We start from the raw sequence: 17,890 nt of genomic DNA, 5'->3' as shown, positions 1-17,890 counted from the left end.
GGATTTTGCACAGGGGCAACTAGCATCACAAAGAGGCCTGGACTGGTGATTGATTAGAGCTATGTTGCTTCAGCAAATTCAGTCCCCTGTGAGGAAAACATGGATAGACAAAAGATACAGATTTGTCTAATTAGATAGACAGAAGATACAGACCAGGGTTTTTCAACCAGGGTTCTGTGGAACCCTAGGGTTCCACGAGAGGTCACTAGGGGTTCCCTGGGAGATCAAACTGTATTTTAAGAATTATTTCAAAATCGGCCAACTTCACATTAAAGTTTCATTATTTATAGTTTAAGAACACTATTAATGCGTATATATAGGCCTACCCATGAAACGAATATAATAATTTTGTAACTTGTGGCCTATATTTGACCCTTGAATGTGCAGAGGTTCCCCGAGGTCTGAAAAATATTTTAAGCGTTCCTCCAGGGTCAAAAAGTTGAGAAAGGCTGATATAGACTGATGCCAGGCCAGGAATAGCTGTATCAGGTAAAGAAATTTACCATGCATACCCAAAAGGAAAACAAGCATTTTCCTCAAGTGGTTACCAACAAATTGTATGTGCAGACACGTTATATTTGTTAAGAATACAGTGATAGAGAAATCACTGAATGTTGAAGTTGGATAGGACAGCAGTTAATCCACCCCTTGGTTAGTGCAGGAATCTAAATCCAATAGGAAGATGCTCTTGAAAGGGAGCAAGCTGGTGAAAAATGCAGCTGCTTAAAGGAAGTCAGAAGAAAGGAACTCACTTCATGGTGGGATGGGAATGAGTGCACTAATTCGGTCTCCTCTTGTCACCCTTCTAGAGGAAGAACATCTGCAATGGACAACCTCCTCATCCCCAAATCTCTGGAGAATGAGGATTCTGAAAAATCCATTCTTCAAGCAGCAGAGAAGTTCTGTACTGCACTCATCAACACATGGAAGGGAGAGAGGGAAGTGGGGCTAGCAGACTTAGTTCTTAGTTACAGAACTCTGTGGGACCTCCTGCAAAATAAACATGCAGAGATTTCTTCTGCTGTCTTCTATCATTCCATTTCCTTTTCTTGCATATAGAAGAAAAAAAGTCCAATATCCCAAGAATCTCTTCCCCAGTTTGCACATTAGCTTACACAGGCCCCGTTTGCACACCTCAGTTGGTTGGTGGACTAGGGTGGCATGTGGTAGGGATAGATCAGTGTTTTTCAAACTTGGCAACTTTAAGATGTGTGGACTTCAAGTCCCAGAATTCCCCAGCCACTCATTAATTAAAATTACATTTAATCTTGGGTTGGCCCTTTCTTGGAATGTCATTTGTTGTGTACAATTATACGCAGATGGAAATACATAATATATAAAGTAATGTCACATGTCCACATTTTGTTTGGTGAAAACCGTCTTTAGGATTGTCTCTCACTGGAAATTGACATGGTAAGGAAGCCAAGCATCTATAGGTAGCCCATGCTTACCAACCACTCGTTCAGCATCTAAGTTGTGATGGTGCAGAACAAGGGGTACTTATAATTGGTCATCGAAGTTCCAGCGTCCCAGAGTCATGTGATCACCATTTGTGACTTTCGTGCTGGCTTCCCACAAGTAAAGTCAATGGGGAAGCCAGCAGGGAACATCACAGGTTGCTCTAAGTTCTCCTGGCTTCCTATGCACTGGGTCCTCCTTCCCTGGGCCTCCCTGCACTTGCACACACATACCTGCAGCACCCCCTCCCCAACCCACATCTGGCATGTGCCAGGCCTCCCCATCCCCGTGGCACCCTTACACTCCTTACCTGGGACTCCCACTTCTTCCCATGTAACGACCCACAAGTCTTGGGGTTATGATGGCAACTAGGAGTGCCTGAATTGCTGTTGCTAAGTGATGCAGTCACATGACATTGCACTTTATGACATCACTTAGCGACAGCAATCCCAGACCCAACTGCCGTTGTAATTCGAGGACTACCTGTATAGCTTTGTGTGTGTGATTTTAAACTTATTTTCTGTCTAATCTTCCTTTAGGGGGGTGAGAGTGTCTCCAATTTAGCATACTGTTCCTTTCGGATAACGTTCTCCAGAGTTTCTATTTGACTATGAGATGCCTCTGCTTTCTCCCTGTCATCCACTCTAGTTATGGAATGAATCCTAAGCAGTGATGACCAGTGGATTATTTTGGACACCATTCTTACCCTTCAGCTGCCTCAGTTCCCATTCAAACCTCAAATGTGGGCTGTCATTCCAAAACCACCCCTAACTCTGATTATCTCACTCACCCATACGTTTTAATTAACACAAGATCTCTGCCTCCTTGTACATTTCTTTCACAAAAAGTCATATCCAAGCCAATACACTTGTTCAAAGATTACTAAAGTATAACAAAGGCACTCCTGCAACTATTTTTCATTTTAAGTTCAACTGCTTGCATTTTCCTAGGATACATCTACTGAATGTTCACAAGACACATTTCAAACAAAGACACCAGACTTGTCTTTCCCCGTTCCCATTGGGTGTTTTATTTTGTGTATCATTTGCATTAGGTAATCAACTGAAACACTCAACAAGAGAAAGCTCTCAGAAAGTAAAAGGGGGAAAAAATAAAGCAATTCTATCAAACAGCTGTGATAAAATGGTTTTATATTTGGGAGAGTATTGAACAACTGAATCCGTATGTGAAAAGGAAGAGTGAGCATCTCCTAACACAGACTGTGAGGAAAAAGGCACTAGTTTAGATGTGTATCTTAAAAAATAATGAGTCACAATCTATATTCTCAAAATTACATTCGATAATGCTTCTGAAACGCTGTAATACACAAACTACAGCTTGGCTCACCAAAATTTCAATGAGAGAAATCCAAGCATCTGAACAGATTTCTTTAAAGCAAATATATAAATATCACAAGGGCTTCCATTTATAAGCAAGCGCCACAAGAAGTCACATACCTACATGGGCTTAACACACAGTATATCTTGGCAACTGATCATTGATTACACTTGTTCTAGTCTGAACTTGAATGATCACAGAATGCACCACCCTGAAGAGCTAACTGGCAGTGTGCATGGCAGAGGCTTTTCAGCACATTTTCGTGGCAGCACAGATTAGGCACTGAATATAGAAAACATTTCCAAGATCTCTTTCAGCTGCAATGCTGGAGAAGTTAATGTAAAAGCAAATCTTACTGAAATCAGAGGCTTTATTCCAGAGTACATAGAGCATGGACAGGGAGCAATGTTCATGGTGGGAAAGTAAGTATCAGCTGCTCATGTTTAGATATGCAAAATATCTAAAAAGCGATTAGTTCATAAAGGGATCATCTTCTTCTTATGTATTAGACTTCAAAAACAAGGTTATAGTTTAGCTTCCTTCTAAACACTTGAACAAATTGATGTATAAATTGATTGTACATTTTGAAGTACTGTATGCTAGAATTCTGACATGAGTATAAAAGCTTACTTTATTATGTGAATCAAGTTAAGTATCTGGAGCAAACGTGTAACAGTTAAACCTTTATTAAATGCTGTTTTGTTCTCCAATGCATTTCAAAAAGCTTATTCTAAATTATCATCTATTGAAAGGCAGGTGTGTGTTGAAATTTGCGCATGTACAGGAACAGCTTGGCAAGAGGCAATTTTAACCTGTGAAACAGACAGACAGCTCTATGCAATAATGTACTTTCCAATAATGCACTCTGGAACTTTTTTAATTCGAGTCAGACACATTGCCTTTTTATGTGCAAGCCTCTCATTCGTTTCAGTAAGGGCAGCAATTCATGTGCATAACAACTGCATCCCCCACTCATGTGAATACTACTTTCATCACTAGTGGGCATGGTGCTTTCATGTAAGCAAATTCACTGGATTCGGGGAATACCACTATATCTGAAACATTATGATATACATATTTCATATATTTGGTTTTACAAAATAAATAATCAGAATATCAGTACTACCTCCCACAGCCTAAACATTTATAAAGCAATTCTTTTAATTTCATTCAAGTGTTCCTACTAATCAAATTCTTTAAATGCATGCATTAAAATATTTTAAGGAATTTAATCTTCCAGACTAATCATCATCTGTACTATGGGCTGCACTTTTAAAGAATATATGTTATTCAATATTTAATATAAACTTAATTGAGATTTACAATCTTAAAAAACTGATGAAACAGGTTGTCCCTGCTTGCTGAAATATAGAAGGGAAAGTCAATTGTAACAGTTCAGTATATACTATCGAGTCTGGAATATAAGAAGAGAAATTTCTGTTTAGCAGTCTTTGATTATTGTTTTGATAGTTTCCTCTACTCCATTCCCACCATTTTATTTTCAAATTCAGAAATTTTTTAAGCAGCTTCCAGAAAAGTACATTTGTAGTTTTCGATCAAGAAAACACCAGACAAGGCCTGTCCTGAACCCACATGTTCGTTATGAAGGAAAAATGCTTCTACTCACAGATAGGAGAAGATAAGATTATTCAATGATCTTCTTTATAGACTGCCATCACAAAGGACTCCTAACCACAAATAATTTTTTTTCAGAGGACTCAATATTTAAAAGATTGCAGAGCTTACAAACCCTAATAAAATTCAGATGTGACAAGAAATTATGCTCATCATGATCCCTCATCCAATATTAAAGTACCACAGTTTGTAAAGAATTATAAAACAAGGTTTGCAGATGGCTTGACAATCCACTTATAGTAGACCATGTAGTATTAATTCAGAGGTAACAAGAGCCCCAGTTTGTGTTGGCTGCTCTACTTTTCACAATCAATGTTTAGAATTATACCCAGAAATTATTAGGGAGATCATGCTAACTATGATTTGCTACATGTTTGGGATACCAGTTGGCGTTGTGTCTGAATTAATCCCACATGCAACCAGAGCAACTATTCACATTTTGCCTGGAATGCAAACTACCATCTATGTATTGCAAAGGAGAAAAAATGTAAAATTCACACTTGTAATTATTTCAAGATGTATTTAAGAGTAATTGTAAGACCAAAACTGTTTCTCACTTTTACAAGTCCATTCTGTGGTTTCCCAGGGAAAAGTGAGAAAACTTAGGTTTTCTTAGGTTTTGGTAGGTTTATTTTTAACCAAGGCCATTCTACCATTAGCACCCTTCGTAGAACATGTTAGAACCATACTAGATCACATTATAGCGTTAAGTCCTATTTGGGCTTTTTAAACATGACAGCCACAGATACAATCTGGAGATGTCCATACCAACTTCTACTCTTGATTTTCTGATCTTGATGGGGAAGATCTGAAGACAAACTTCATTCAGTAAGACAGTCTTACTTCCACATTAATATGGGAATGTAGAAATGAGCTGGAATCATATCCCTATAGATCTTCCATAGTTACATTTTTGAAATTCTTGAATATGACTATAATCCTCTAGTCATTCTAGGAAGAGACTGCAGACCAAGCCTGGGTTCGACACAGTCTTTTGTTGCATGCCGATGTTTACAATTGTACGCAAGCTAAAGATTAAAAAGGAGACCTCCTCAGCCACACTAAACAATACTGCCCCGCTCACAAACACCCACCCTGAGTCTCTTATATTTGTCCTTGTTACACACCTCATCAAGTGAACCTCTCCCTGGCAAAAAGCTGAGCTAAAGTCTTGGTAGAGTTTTAAATGGAATATCCAGAAAAGCTGGTGATTAGAAGTATTTAAGCAACACATAAGACAATTATTGTAGCAAAAAATCAGAGAATGTTAACTATTAACTGACAAGAAATAATGTAGTTCTTTAGAGATCAAAGCTCTGGCCACCCTCCCTTTGACTGCTAAGATTCAAACAGTACTGCTTCAAAGATTCCTTCTAAAGGAGGAGTAGAAATTGGCCTTTTAAAACATGCTTGTACTTGCGAAGTAAAATCATAGTCAAACAGAAAGCCAAACAGCTCTCTCTAGGAAGATAAATAATTCCTTTTTAAAACTTTCAATACTGTTGAAAGGTGTAGGCTATCATGTCCTGTTTCAATTATTTTTTGTAATTTGCAAGTTTACATCTAATGTTTAGATGCCTGTATTTTACTTTGTAAACATTAAGACCTTTATCCAGTGCTTTCTTTAAAAGTAATTTACAACCGCATCATGCAAAGAACCTTAGAGAACAAAATATAGATGATTTAAGAGTATGCAATAGCGGTGTTGGTGATCTCAAAACATTGTGTTTCATTTTAAATGCAATCATACCTTTTTTAATTTTCTGTCTTACTATAATTCTCTAAATTTTCATACAGCCTGTCAGGACTAAATTATCATGAGGAACATTATTTTCCCTAAATGGAGTAATATCTGATGATGTCCCATGAAGCCGAATATAACTTACTTACGATTTACAGTAACAAGGCTAAACCATACACAGCTGCTATAGCTTGTCTTTAAAATGAGCATTTAGGAAATAAAAAAAGGATGTCTACTCTTTTACCCACTTGCTGTCTACTTTACAATATTGTCAGCACAATCATATGCATTTATTCAGGAATGAGTCCCCATTGTGCTCAATAGGGGTTAATCCCAGGTAACTGTAGACATGATTGCAGCCTGAGTATCTAAAATAAACCTGAACTAATGAAAATAGATTTAAAGGCAAAGTAGCTCATGTCTAATTAATAGACACACACTCTTTCCTTTAACACACATCCACATAGTGGAGAATCTGCAAGAAATGATATCCCATGTAGTCTGCACCATGATACTAGGATGGAGGATCCATACTGCTTTTTTGAAAATAATTTGCACAGTCACATTTATATCTACATGGTGGCACTAGCTCACATTATGATGCACTACCCCTTGTTTCGAAGCACAATCTTAAATTCTCTTCCTAACACACAAGAATGAAATCAACAGGCAAACTATATAACCATCAGCCTGGACAATCAAGATTTTTGTTGTGCTCTGAACATCAACACCTAAGGTTCATAAGTCTGCTATATCTTAAGTAGCCAAGTAGTCTAATAAGAATTACTGCATTTTCCCATAATTCGTTCAGCGGGACTTATATGGCTATAAAAGAGTCAGGTTCATGGTAATATAGTGAAGTAACATAATCAGTGTTTGTCAACTAAACAAAAGCACACTGCATAGGAAAGCAGCCCCATTTTAAAATGTCTCTAAGAAGTAGTCAAAGTAAAATATACATAAAAGTAAGAGCTTTACTTAACAGTCTCATTACCTTATTATAATAGCATAATGTTTTTGGCATTAAAACATTCAATTATAGATAGAACCTCTTTTGTTTCTATAACAGATACACGCTTTTGATAAAGTTTTCCTCTCAATACATCTGCACTTTTAGCACTCTGCTGAATGTAAAATTCAAAGGCTGATTTTTAACTGATCGTTTTAAATATCTTCAAACCTTAACGCTATTCTTAAAAAAATCAAGAATTGTGCACCAACAGGGAATTTTAAGAATGGCAAAAGTTCTTGAATTTTGTTTAAAATATAGCATTTCAGAATGTAACTAACTGCTAAACAATCTCATTTATGTTGTAAGGTGCTAACTGTGGCAAATGCAAGTTTACTAAGTAACATAAGGCAGTTCAATGAATATGCTGACATCAATTCTTCATATCTCTCTTGGCCAGGCTACATGCTTCAGTTTTCCTTTTCCTTTTAGTCATGATAAAAGGATGAAGATTAAGTTGTTTTCTGAAAAAGGAGCTCCTGGACAGACACACTGTATATTTAAATTTGCTGAGATCACTGAAATATGTTTCGGTGATGTCCAACTGTTAACTCAAAGTGGGGACTGGAAAAGCAAATGGGATTCTTTTACTTTACATCCAACAAAACTGGTGCAAAGACACTGTTTAAAGTTTACTTCTAACCTTTTGGTCCGAATACATAAAATATGCATTATTTACAGCTGTTTTCTCCTTTTTGCAAATGCAATGCTTTAAAACACATTGTAAAGCACCTTAGTAAAAATATTCTACTGGTAAAAGTATCTAAATAGGAAAACCCTAACCATACCACAGCTCACTATTTGAGTCAGAATATGGATTTGCCAGTAGTTGTTAAAAATTACAAAGAATCCATGGAACATTGATACAGAATCATCTGTTTTACACTGAAGTGTAGGAAAAAGCTAACTTCTTAACAGTTTTTCCAACGTAAGTTGGAAGTTCAAAAGATATTAAAGAAACACTGAGTGGTTTTCAGCCTTTTCACAATATTACTACAGGATTTGATTTTTTTAAAAAAACACACGACCAGTTTTAACTTCTTAAAATGAAAATCCATATTTATAAATATGGGCATGTCCAGCTGCATCATTTCTTAGCAGAAGGTGAACATTCCAATGAATGTCACGTGATATGAATTCACAAGAACAAAGCACAAATGTCAGCCAGTTATTAATATTATTCGTAAGTGTATACAACCCAAATCTCCATGTTGACACCAAGGAACCAACAGCTTCGTCTCTGCAACGTGTTAAGTAAAATAAGCTGTCCTATGAATCAAGAAGACAATAACAGGAAGCCTTTCACCTAAACTTCAGCTACAACTGGTATGTGGTTAATTTCTGCAAATTTTTGTGCAAGTTTCTTTAGGTCTAGGTAGTAACCTTCTTTCAGAATATTAAAGAAACCGAAGCTTAAACTCAGATGATCAAGGTCCTCTAGTCCTCGAGCAACCCACAGAGCACTCTACCAAACTCAAGATCAAAGCGCTTCAGTTGATTTATCAACCATCTACCAATCGGCGCTGAGAATAAGGATGGGACCACAAGGTTTGTTTTCTTAACCTAAAAATATGCACTGTATTTAGTTCGATTTGGGGTAGATCTTTTCATAAAAAAAGTTTTGTGCCAGAATATATAGCTCTCCATCTTTTTCTCGAACTGCATGTGCTCTGACAAACTGAAACTGCTCAAGTGCAAATTCATAGAACTCATTCTCCATTTTCCAGATTTCAGACTGCTGGAGCTTTGCAATGGTTTCTTTTGTGGGGAGCTTTTTCTCTGTTGTCTTCCTAAGGTGAGACTTCTTACCTAAAAAAAAAAGCATACAACTTCAGTGGCATCATAGCATAAATAATATTCTCATTACTATTCAGCATGGGCCATAAATTGGTACACGCATGCATAGTGTTGTTGTTTTAATCTGAAGGTTTCTAAATGAATATTCAAAGTGACATAATTTTGGCCAAGGTTTATTAAGCTTTCGGAACCGAGCATCAACTTTAAGCAAAAAAAAAAAAAAGCATTTGCATTCTTTTCACTGCTAAAGGGCTTAATTATTAAAACCATAAAAAGGAAGTGATTGCAGAGAATTGCATTTCTTCATATCACATTCATTTATCTGTTTCAATCATGATTAATCTTTATTTGGAAATACAGCAGTACTGATAACAAAGTTAATACACACACAAAGCAATTGTTTTATGGTGACATCTCTCGTGATATAAATGTTTTACCTTAAAATCTCTTTTTAAAGACGAGAGGACAAAGTCATTTATTGTAGGTATATACCAGAAAACTTATACGTGCCTAGAATATAAACTACAGTGTATAGCTATAGTATATTACATTACTTTCTCACTATTAAAGCTAGCTCCTTATGTTCTACTCTCTAGACATAATTATGAAATAATAATAAAGGTCAGTCCACAAATTACAATGAGCTTATTTACAAAAGCAAATAATAAGAATGGCTCCTATCAAGTGATATGAAAAATGTTTAAATTCAAAACAGTTGTTCTCTACTGGGAACAGGACATTTTGATCATTTGTGGAGTGTTTTAAACTTGAGACACTTCTGACAGGATTAAAACAGCTAATTTCAAATAGAAAACAACTGTTTTCAGCTTGACACATGGTGTTTCAAATTCCAAATAGTTCAAATTTGACACGTTCTGCACATCCCTACTTATCAGAGATCTGAGTGCTTTGGATTCAAAGGGGAAAAGGTAGTTTGCAGGGTGTCAGAACATGCACATAGCATCTGTTTGCAACTTCTTAAAACAGCTGGATCTTTTCCCGGGGTTATGCATCTGCTGCCATGCAATACTAGGGAAAAAAACACACATTTTGTTTAAAGAGCTGCTCCCAGGAGCTATATACATGCCATGAAGCAACTTTTTCCCTTTGACTCTGAAGTGTGACCCAGCCCTGCTACATATAATTGAACACTCAAGAGTATGTTTGCTATCTAGAAATGCAGTCTAATCCCAAAGGTGATTTGGTCTATTGCCTATCTCCTAATACCAAGCAGGAAGCTTTACTTCCTTTTTTCCAGTAATACACAGAAAGCCCTTGAAAAATTTTAGATCTTCTTCAAACTGTGATGAAAAAGTTAGGTCTTTGGAGCCTAAAAGAATATGGCAAAGCCATGCATGTTTCATTTAGTTTTCAGCAACTAGTAATAGACAAACATGCGTGCAGATGGTTCTGAGTACAAAAGGGAGAAGTGGAAAAAGCTGCTGGTATTACATGTAGATTCTCAGTAGTAATGTGCAAAATGCTCTGTGCACACAAACTGTGCCCAGACCAAAATAAACATCTTTAGGCAGAAGCACTTTTGGAGGATGGGGGGAGGCAGGAAAGCAAAGGACACTGGGGGTAGAACACAGCAGTTAAGGGTGGTAGGAAAAAAACAAAAGGTGCTTAGAAGATCAGAGGTGGTGATGAGCTGTTCAGATATGCTGCAGTTGAAATGAAGGAGGTGGAAGCTAAGGGGATGTAGGGAAAGGAAGGTGCCAAGAAGACTGGAAAGGCGATCAGGCCAGATGCATACATCATGGCCAAGCACCACAGTGGCAGCTAAGGTAGCTAGGGAAAAGGAAAAGGCTGGAAAGATTCAGGGGGAAGAGGGGAGAGGCAGTTGAACATGCTGTACTTGAAGCCAAAGACATGGGCAGTGGCTACAGGGAGTACGGGCAGAAAATACTGAGATTGGTGAGTAAGCCAGTGCTTAGATCAGGGGCTGGCAGCCTTCTTCTGCAAAGGGGCCGGAGGCCATGTGGCCATTCACTCTCTCCGTCTTGACACTTGGGAGAACTCTTCAGGGCAAACCATAGAGATGCACTGCTTTGTTAGGAAAAAGGAAGGGAGGTGTGGCCAAAGGGGAAAGCAGGAGTGTGCTCCGCAGAGTCTCAGTGTGCCTGTTGTGGTTGGGGAAAGCAATGCTTATGGGAGGAGGAGGAGGAAGAAGAGATCTCAGTAACAGAAGGTATGCTGTAAACACATATGTATATTTATGTACAGACTTGTAACCCATCCAAATTGTTACAATTTATTAAAACAGTGTGGTTCTACATCAGGCCTGAGACAAAATTACTAACTTGAATTCTTTTTTAAGAACCATCATGGGCCAGGTACACACATTTCTTTTTGGGACTACTGGCTGCATGATTTTGGATGGCAGGCCAGATCTGGCCCCTCAAGCCTAGGTTGCTGGCCAAGCTATCTGGCTTAGGTATGTAGAGGTAGAGCAGAGGGGAACACTAACCTTGCCCTACTCACCCTGTAACAGATCTCCAGATTTTGTTTTAGCCAAAAGCCAGAACAACTGAAATGCTCTGGTCTTCAGTTTTGCTGAATCACACCCCAGCCAAACAGTTCAGCAGAAGTTCTGAAATGCCGTGTGTGTGTTCTGGGTTTGAAACACATTTTGTATTTCATGCACAGCCTTAATACATGGCTTGTAAGAATGAAATAATGAAAATCTCAGAAAACATGCTCTGTTTTGCCCTAAGAAACACAGAAATACTTACACACAAGCACACACAGACATGATGTAGTTGATGGGTATTTAAATACCTGTTCGATATAATTCTGTAGCACCCCTGAAGAAGCGAGGCAAAGCTGCCTCCAGCAACATAATGAAGTCTTCAAGCTCTTCGGTAACTCCCACTAGGAAATATTCATTAATCAAGTTGTATTTGGCTTGTTCCAAAGCCCATCTGCTTCCCACATTCCTAGAATGATAAAAAGTAATTACAGGATGGTTTTGCTGTCTGCCAAGAATTTTGGTTCCCTTCATTTAGATATTCTCACACCAAGCTAAAATAATGGCTAAGCTGTTATCTTTGCACAGGCAAGAAAACAAAGTTTCAGCCACACACATTTTTAATTTCCTTTGCCTTTTTTCCTGCTCCCTGCTTTTTGTTCTCTTCACTGACTTGGTTAGATGTCAAAAGATTTACACTTCTATTTCTAACTTCTTGATGGCGCAAATGCCTTTTTAAAGTGTGCTGTGCAACTACTGAATGGGGAAAGTTTTGCTATTATGCTAAAACATTCAGGAGTATCATTTTGAATCTGAAAAAAAAAAAGATTCAGAGGATCATTTGGGTTTTTCAACAGCCTTCCACAACAACTATAGAATATTTGCATTTTAGCAAGACTGCCTTATAAGCAAAAAGAAAGAGATTTCCTATTTCTGGAATGATTAAGCATTCAGGTGACACTTAATACTTGGAAAGTAGTTGCTCATGCCTTGTGCTGAATAAATTGAAGAAATGATCATCAACACATTTATATACAAAAAGACTGTGTTGGAAATTAGTTATACTTGAAGTGGCCTCCAGGCAGCACACATTTGAGACATTATCATGACAACCCCCCCCCCCAATATTTGCTCCTTTTTTCTGTACTGATAAATTCACAGTGTAGTAAGTTTTTTAAAAATGGAATTCATTCGTGCCTATTTCCCTCAGTGATAATGAAAAATAAACTTAGCCCCAGTTGACTGAATATTTCTTAAAACTATCAGTACAAAAAAAAAAAAGCCCTCCTATTAAATAGTTTTTAATCAGGATATTCAATCACTGATATGGAAGCTTAGAAAGGAAAGGGGCAGCTTGATTTGAAATGGTTTATAATCCTCTGCAGCTTCAATCGTTGGAAGAAAACCACAAGCTACCCTTGTTAATTAAGGTTCACTATGACTACACACACACACACACACACACACAAATCTAAATTTCTGGTACCTATTCTCATTAGTTCAAATCAATATAATTCACATTAAGAATAAATTTCTTAATGTCATATTTTTACCAGCATTCAGAGCTATGGCCACAGAAAAATGGTATTTGAAGCCAGAGTTTCTCGGGAGCACAATCCGACCCTCCAGCTGCTACACATTCGTCAAAAGTCTGGAAAAACAAACAAACAAACTTAGAAGTAAGCTATAACCTTCTTTCTTGCATATGAAACTTTTCGATATGATGATATTTTTAAATGAGGGATAGAAGAACAGCAGCAAAATATCCCATTTCTAGAACTGGTCTGCTTATATCAACTATGCTTGCAAGTCAGGCTCTACTGGGTTCCAATTGCAGATACCATTCAATAGGACAGACACCTGAAAAGCAATATTCAGTTCTGTGAGAGAATATAATACCCATAACTAGAAATGAATGTTAAAATGGCTCATGGGAGTATAGATAAAATACGCTAAATTTTAAAAAATGGTTTATATTATATTAGCAGGAACTAATCTGAAGGAATTATAGCTGCTGATTTAAAAGCCTGCCTGTTGGTAAGCAAGTCATGCTGCTGCTGCTGCTGCTACAGCAGATCATGCTAATTTTGAATGTTTTGAATCCTTGTATTCAAAAGCTCACCACTTAGTACATAACTTTCTAATACTGCTGGAGCAGAATTCAAACAAATGTTGCAGAACAATTCATGCTTATATCCAATACAAAATCCAAGTAGCATAGAGGGCTCTATATGATTAGCACCAAGCAAGTACAAGTGTACATCAAAAAGAAACGTGTGGTCAGGAACTGATTTTAAGACAGCATTAGTTATAGCTGACTGATCAACCGGATCACATCCAACTTCCTTTCTACTAACAGGCCTTATAGCAGGAGTAGAGCTTCTGGACTGAATTCTCCAAGTAATGCTATGATAAACAATCCCCTAAGTAGAATGCATCTGCTTAAAGGGAAAGGTATCTCCTGAATACAGTTAGTATGGCATCAAAGCAAGAGGAAGACACATACAGTCTGGCTGAAACGGATCCATGGATTGCTGTAGTGTTGCCATAACATAAAGACCCACCTGAGGGTGGAAATGGTTCTACAAGAATCTGCTCTATGTTTTGTGTTATTTAAATAGCAGGAGTGCTACCAGTATATGCATACTCTTTGCATACTGCTTCATACAGTTGTTATGAAAAATAGAGGAAGAAGGCTCAACTCTTGTACAAGGATTGTACAAAAATGGGGCCAGAATAAATTCTCTTATGTTCTTTGTTTCCTTATTTCCTGGTTGAATTACCCATTCTCTGTATTTGTGGGTCTAACAGTTTAACCTAATTTCATACTGAGATGATAATCTGTCGTAATGTTCAACCGCAAACCATGAAATACTGTACTGGGAAGGGACGACTATATTACTTGCAGTTTGAAGGATTCCAGCCCATGACATTCTGTCATACATGCCAAACGTTTCGTGATTCAGCACTAACTGTAATAATGTCCCCTCAGACTCAGGTTAATGCAGAACAATTAATGGTCCACAATTCATAATAGATTGTACTCTACTCATGGTATGAACTGTCTAGATATTTGCTAAGAGAGGGGAAGCTATCAGAGGTGTCCATGGGGGAGGGCAAATGACAAAAGCAGTGTTGCCTTGTGTAAACTCCATCTCTTTTGGGCACACATCATTACAGTGCCCATACATATAAAAGGGGTGAGGTTTGCATTGTGACAACATGACACTACTTTCATCATTTTGATGAAATCTCTGATATGACAGATGCTTCAGTTAGTATGTCTTCATTTAGTATGTATGTATACTAAAGTGTCTTCAGTTAGTATGTATGTATTATGTATGTATTTGTCAGCTGGCAAAAAGGCAAACCTAAGAAATCCAAGGAAGAGCTGGTATGGTACTAAACAAGTATGTTCACAATTTAGAGCAGAAACTTCTAACCTGAGAGCCAACCTAAGATCTGCAATAAAGGATTATGGGAAATAGCAAAAGGAATATATGGAGGAGTGCTTAAAAAACAGCTCATTCCTGCTTCCATGAACAGATGCTGTAACAGATCAAAGGTTCTTTACAGAAAACGCCTGTGACTGGAATGGCAACTTTTGGTCCAATTTTGGTTTTGAATATTATTGTCTTATGTTCTTCATTTAGTTATAAATTACATAGTTAAGACTAAACCACAAGGAAAGTGAACAAGGTATACTTTTACTTTTTTATCCCCTTGCTTTCGCCTTCGGAGTCCAGGCCTGTAATCATCACCAAAGCGCAGGAAGTAATAATAAGAAACCAGCCGTTCTATAGGATCTCTTATGACATTGATGTATATTGGTTTCTTTTTAACACCAAATCTGAAACAGAAAAGATAATCCAATTGACAAATCAAAGCGTTTCCTGCATGATGTAAAAGTGGATCCGGTGTCAAGTTTGTTTCAAAAGAGTGTTCCTCTTCCCCTGCATTGATGTATTCAGGAAAAAATAATAAGTAGACAATATGTTTTCTATTTCAAGGGTCTTTTAAGAATGTTCGTACTCTAGATAGTTTTCAAAGGAAGGTCACCAGGCCTTATCCTAATACATTCCATTTTGGTGGATTTTAAACATGCATATTTAATATTTACATATAGACATACGGTTATTTTGTCTAACAAGTGTTATCAGCAAAAGCTTTGTCTGGTTCTTCTGCTTCCAACAAATGCAACCTTTTAAAACTATACTTTGTAACAAAGAAGATAATGCAGCTGGTGTTACTACAATGACCAGATGGAGGAAAGGTATGAGGATGAGGGAGGTGTTCAGAAATAGCTTTTTGCTTTTAAAGGGTTGTTGCAGAAATGATAATCAAGCTTGATGCATATCCGAAGCTGGAAAAGTGACGATTAACTATATTCAACAGATCAGAAATCCTATCGGACTGGATTGAGTGCAATAGTTTTGTTCTTTCATTAGCACATTATTTCAAGCAGTTCATATACAATGATCTTGTGATTTTTTTATTTTTTTTTTTTGGTCCTTTCATGTCAGTGTTGACTCTTGGAGACTGCCTGGACAAGTCTCTGCAGTTTTCTTGGCATGATTTTGTAAGTGTTTGCTATTGCCTCCTTCCTAGGCTGAGACAGAAGGACTGGCCCAAGATAACTCATGGTCTCCCAGTTCCTAGCCTCATGCCTCGATTATACCACCAAACTGGCTCGCCAGTGAAAACTTAGTACATAACAAAGCTTTAATCATCATCATATGGTGCATATTACTGATTAACAAAACATAGTTAATATTGTAAGGATGTTTATACAGAATGTTGATGTACACAAGACTAATTTTGTGCTACCCTTATATATAATTAACTTATTATTCTAGGCAGTTTTCATGAGGTTCAAAAACAAATGCCTTTTATTAAATGAATTATGAACATCAACTACATACAGCAGAGGAAACTTAGTTGAAGAAGTGGAATTAGCCAGAACACTGGGGTAAGTGCTCATGAAACATTGGATTTCTTGATTTTAAGGAAAATTAAAGTATAGTTAGTGTGTGTGTGTGTGTGTATGCTAAAAAGTTTATGAAGCCTTTTGAATTTTTAATATTTATGCATAAATATGACCTAAAACATGATCTGTTCCACACAAGTCCTAAAACTAGAAACGAGAACTCAATTAAACAAATGAGTCAAAGACATTATACTTGTTCACTGATTTATACCTGGCAGGAAAAACTAACGGGAAAAGGAGCTCAAGAAGAGTGTTCTTAGAAAAGGAGATTAGAAAAATTCAACTGCAAACAGTGACAATGAGGAAACATATAGAGGAAAACAGAAGCAACCAATGTGACCATACAAAAAGTTTAATAAAGATCTGAAAATGAAAAAAGATATGTATAGGAGGTACAAGGTGGGACAGAACATTAAGGTGGACTATACTGTATAAAGGCATCACCGAACAGTAGAGACTGTGCCAGAAAACAAAAGCTGGGAATAAACTGAGATTGGGGAAAGGATGCTCAGAACATCAAAAGGCTCATTTGGTTATATTCAAAATAAAAGGAAAAATCTGTATACCAGTTGCTCAATGAAAATGGCAAAATGGCTAAGAGGTAACAAATAAAATGAAAGCTACTCAGTTCCTATTTTGGCTCAATCATCTTCGACAAAGAACTTACGCATTCTGCCAGGCAGTTCAGAAGAACAAAACGAAGAACAAAAATCAGTTTGACACTGATTGAAGCCTGGTCAGGGAATATCAATTTATTGTGAATGGTTTTAATGTCCAGGTTCAGAGAATTGCATCCTAGAGTCCTGAAGGAATTTGCTGATGGTCTGGCTAAAACTTTATATACTGTCTTTAAGAAATCCTGGAGAATAGGTAAAGTATCCGACAACTGGAGGATGGTAAACGTATTCCCTGCTTTCAACAAGGGAAAAAAAGGATCCAAGTAATACAGAGCAGGTGGTTTGACAGAAATACTTAGAAAAATTATAGAACTGATCATAAAGTGGCCGGTCTAGAAGAACCTGGAAAACAATATAGTAATCATCAGATATTAGCATAGATTTTTAAGGAACAAGTCTTACCAGACAACCTTCCCTAATTTTTTGATTGGTAACTTCCTAACAGATAGAGGGGAATGCTACAGATGTGACATACCTTGATCTTAGCAAAGCATTTGACCAATTACTCCATGATATTCTGATTAGCAAGCCAATTATGGGTAGGCAGGCTGGCATAATAATTATACATATATAATACTGACTCAAAAATTGTACACTAAGGGTGCCTATCAGTGGCTCATCATCAAACCTAATATACTAAAAGACAGAATGAACTATCAAAAGAATCTTGATAGCTTAGAAATACAAGCTAAAATCAACAGAATGAAACTTAACAGTGCCAAATGCAGTGCAAAGTTCTTCACTTAGAAAACTGAAAGCAAATGCATAGGTATAGTTA

The 17,890-nt window shown here is 37.2% G+C and overlaps 1 protein-coding gene across 1 annotated transcript in view; it reads right to left on the bottom strand.

Annotated features, from left to right (window-relative positions):
* Positions 1-2,459: 2,459 nt before the first annotated feature.
* Positions 2,460-17,890, bottom strand: part of HS2ST1 (heparan sulfate 2-O-sulfotransferase 1) — a 99,515-nt gene continuing 84,084 nt past the window's right edge. The window contains exons 4-7 of the mRNA XM_063298220.1: positions 15,160-15,298; positions 13,002-13,099; positions 11,760-11,917; positions 2,460-8,990 (exon numbers count right to left, since the gene is read on the bottom strand). Of these exons, the coding sequence (XP_063154290.1) occupies positions 8,764-8,990; positions 11,760-11,917; positions 13,002-13,099; positions 15,160-15,298 (622 nt within the window). The 3' untranslated portion in view covers positions 2,460-8,763. The remainder of the gene's footprint in view (positions 8,991-11,759; positions 11,918-13,001; positions 13,100-15,159; positions 15,299-17,890) is intronic.

This window comes from Candoia aspera, chromosome 3 (genome assembly GCF_035149785.1).
Source record: "Candoia aspera isolate rCanAsp1 chromosome 3, rCanAsp1.hap2, whole genome shotgun sequence".
Classification (NCBI taxonomy): domain Eukaryota; kingdom Metazoa; phylum Chordata; class Lepidosauria; order Squamata; family Boidae; genus Candoia; species Candoia aspera.
Note: the sequence above shows the minus strand (reverse complement) of the source record. Positions and strands in the feature narration are given on the sequence as shown.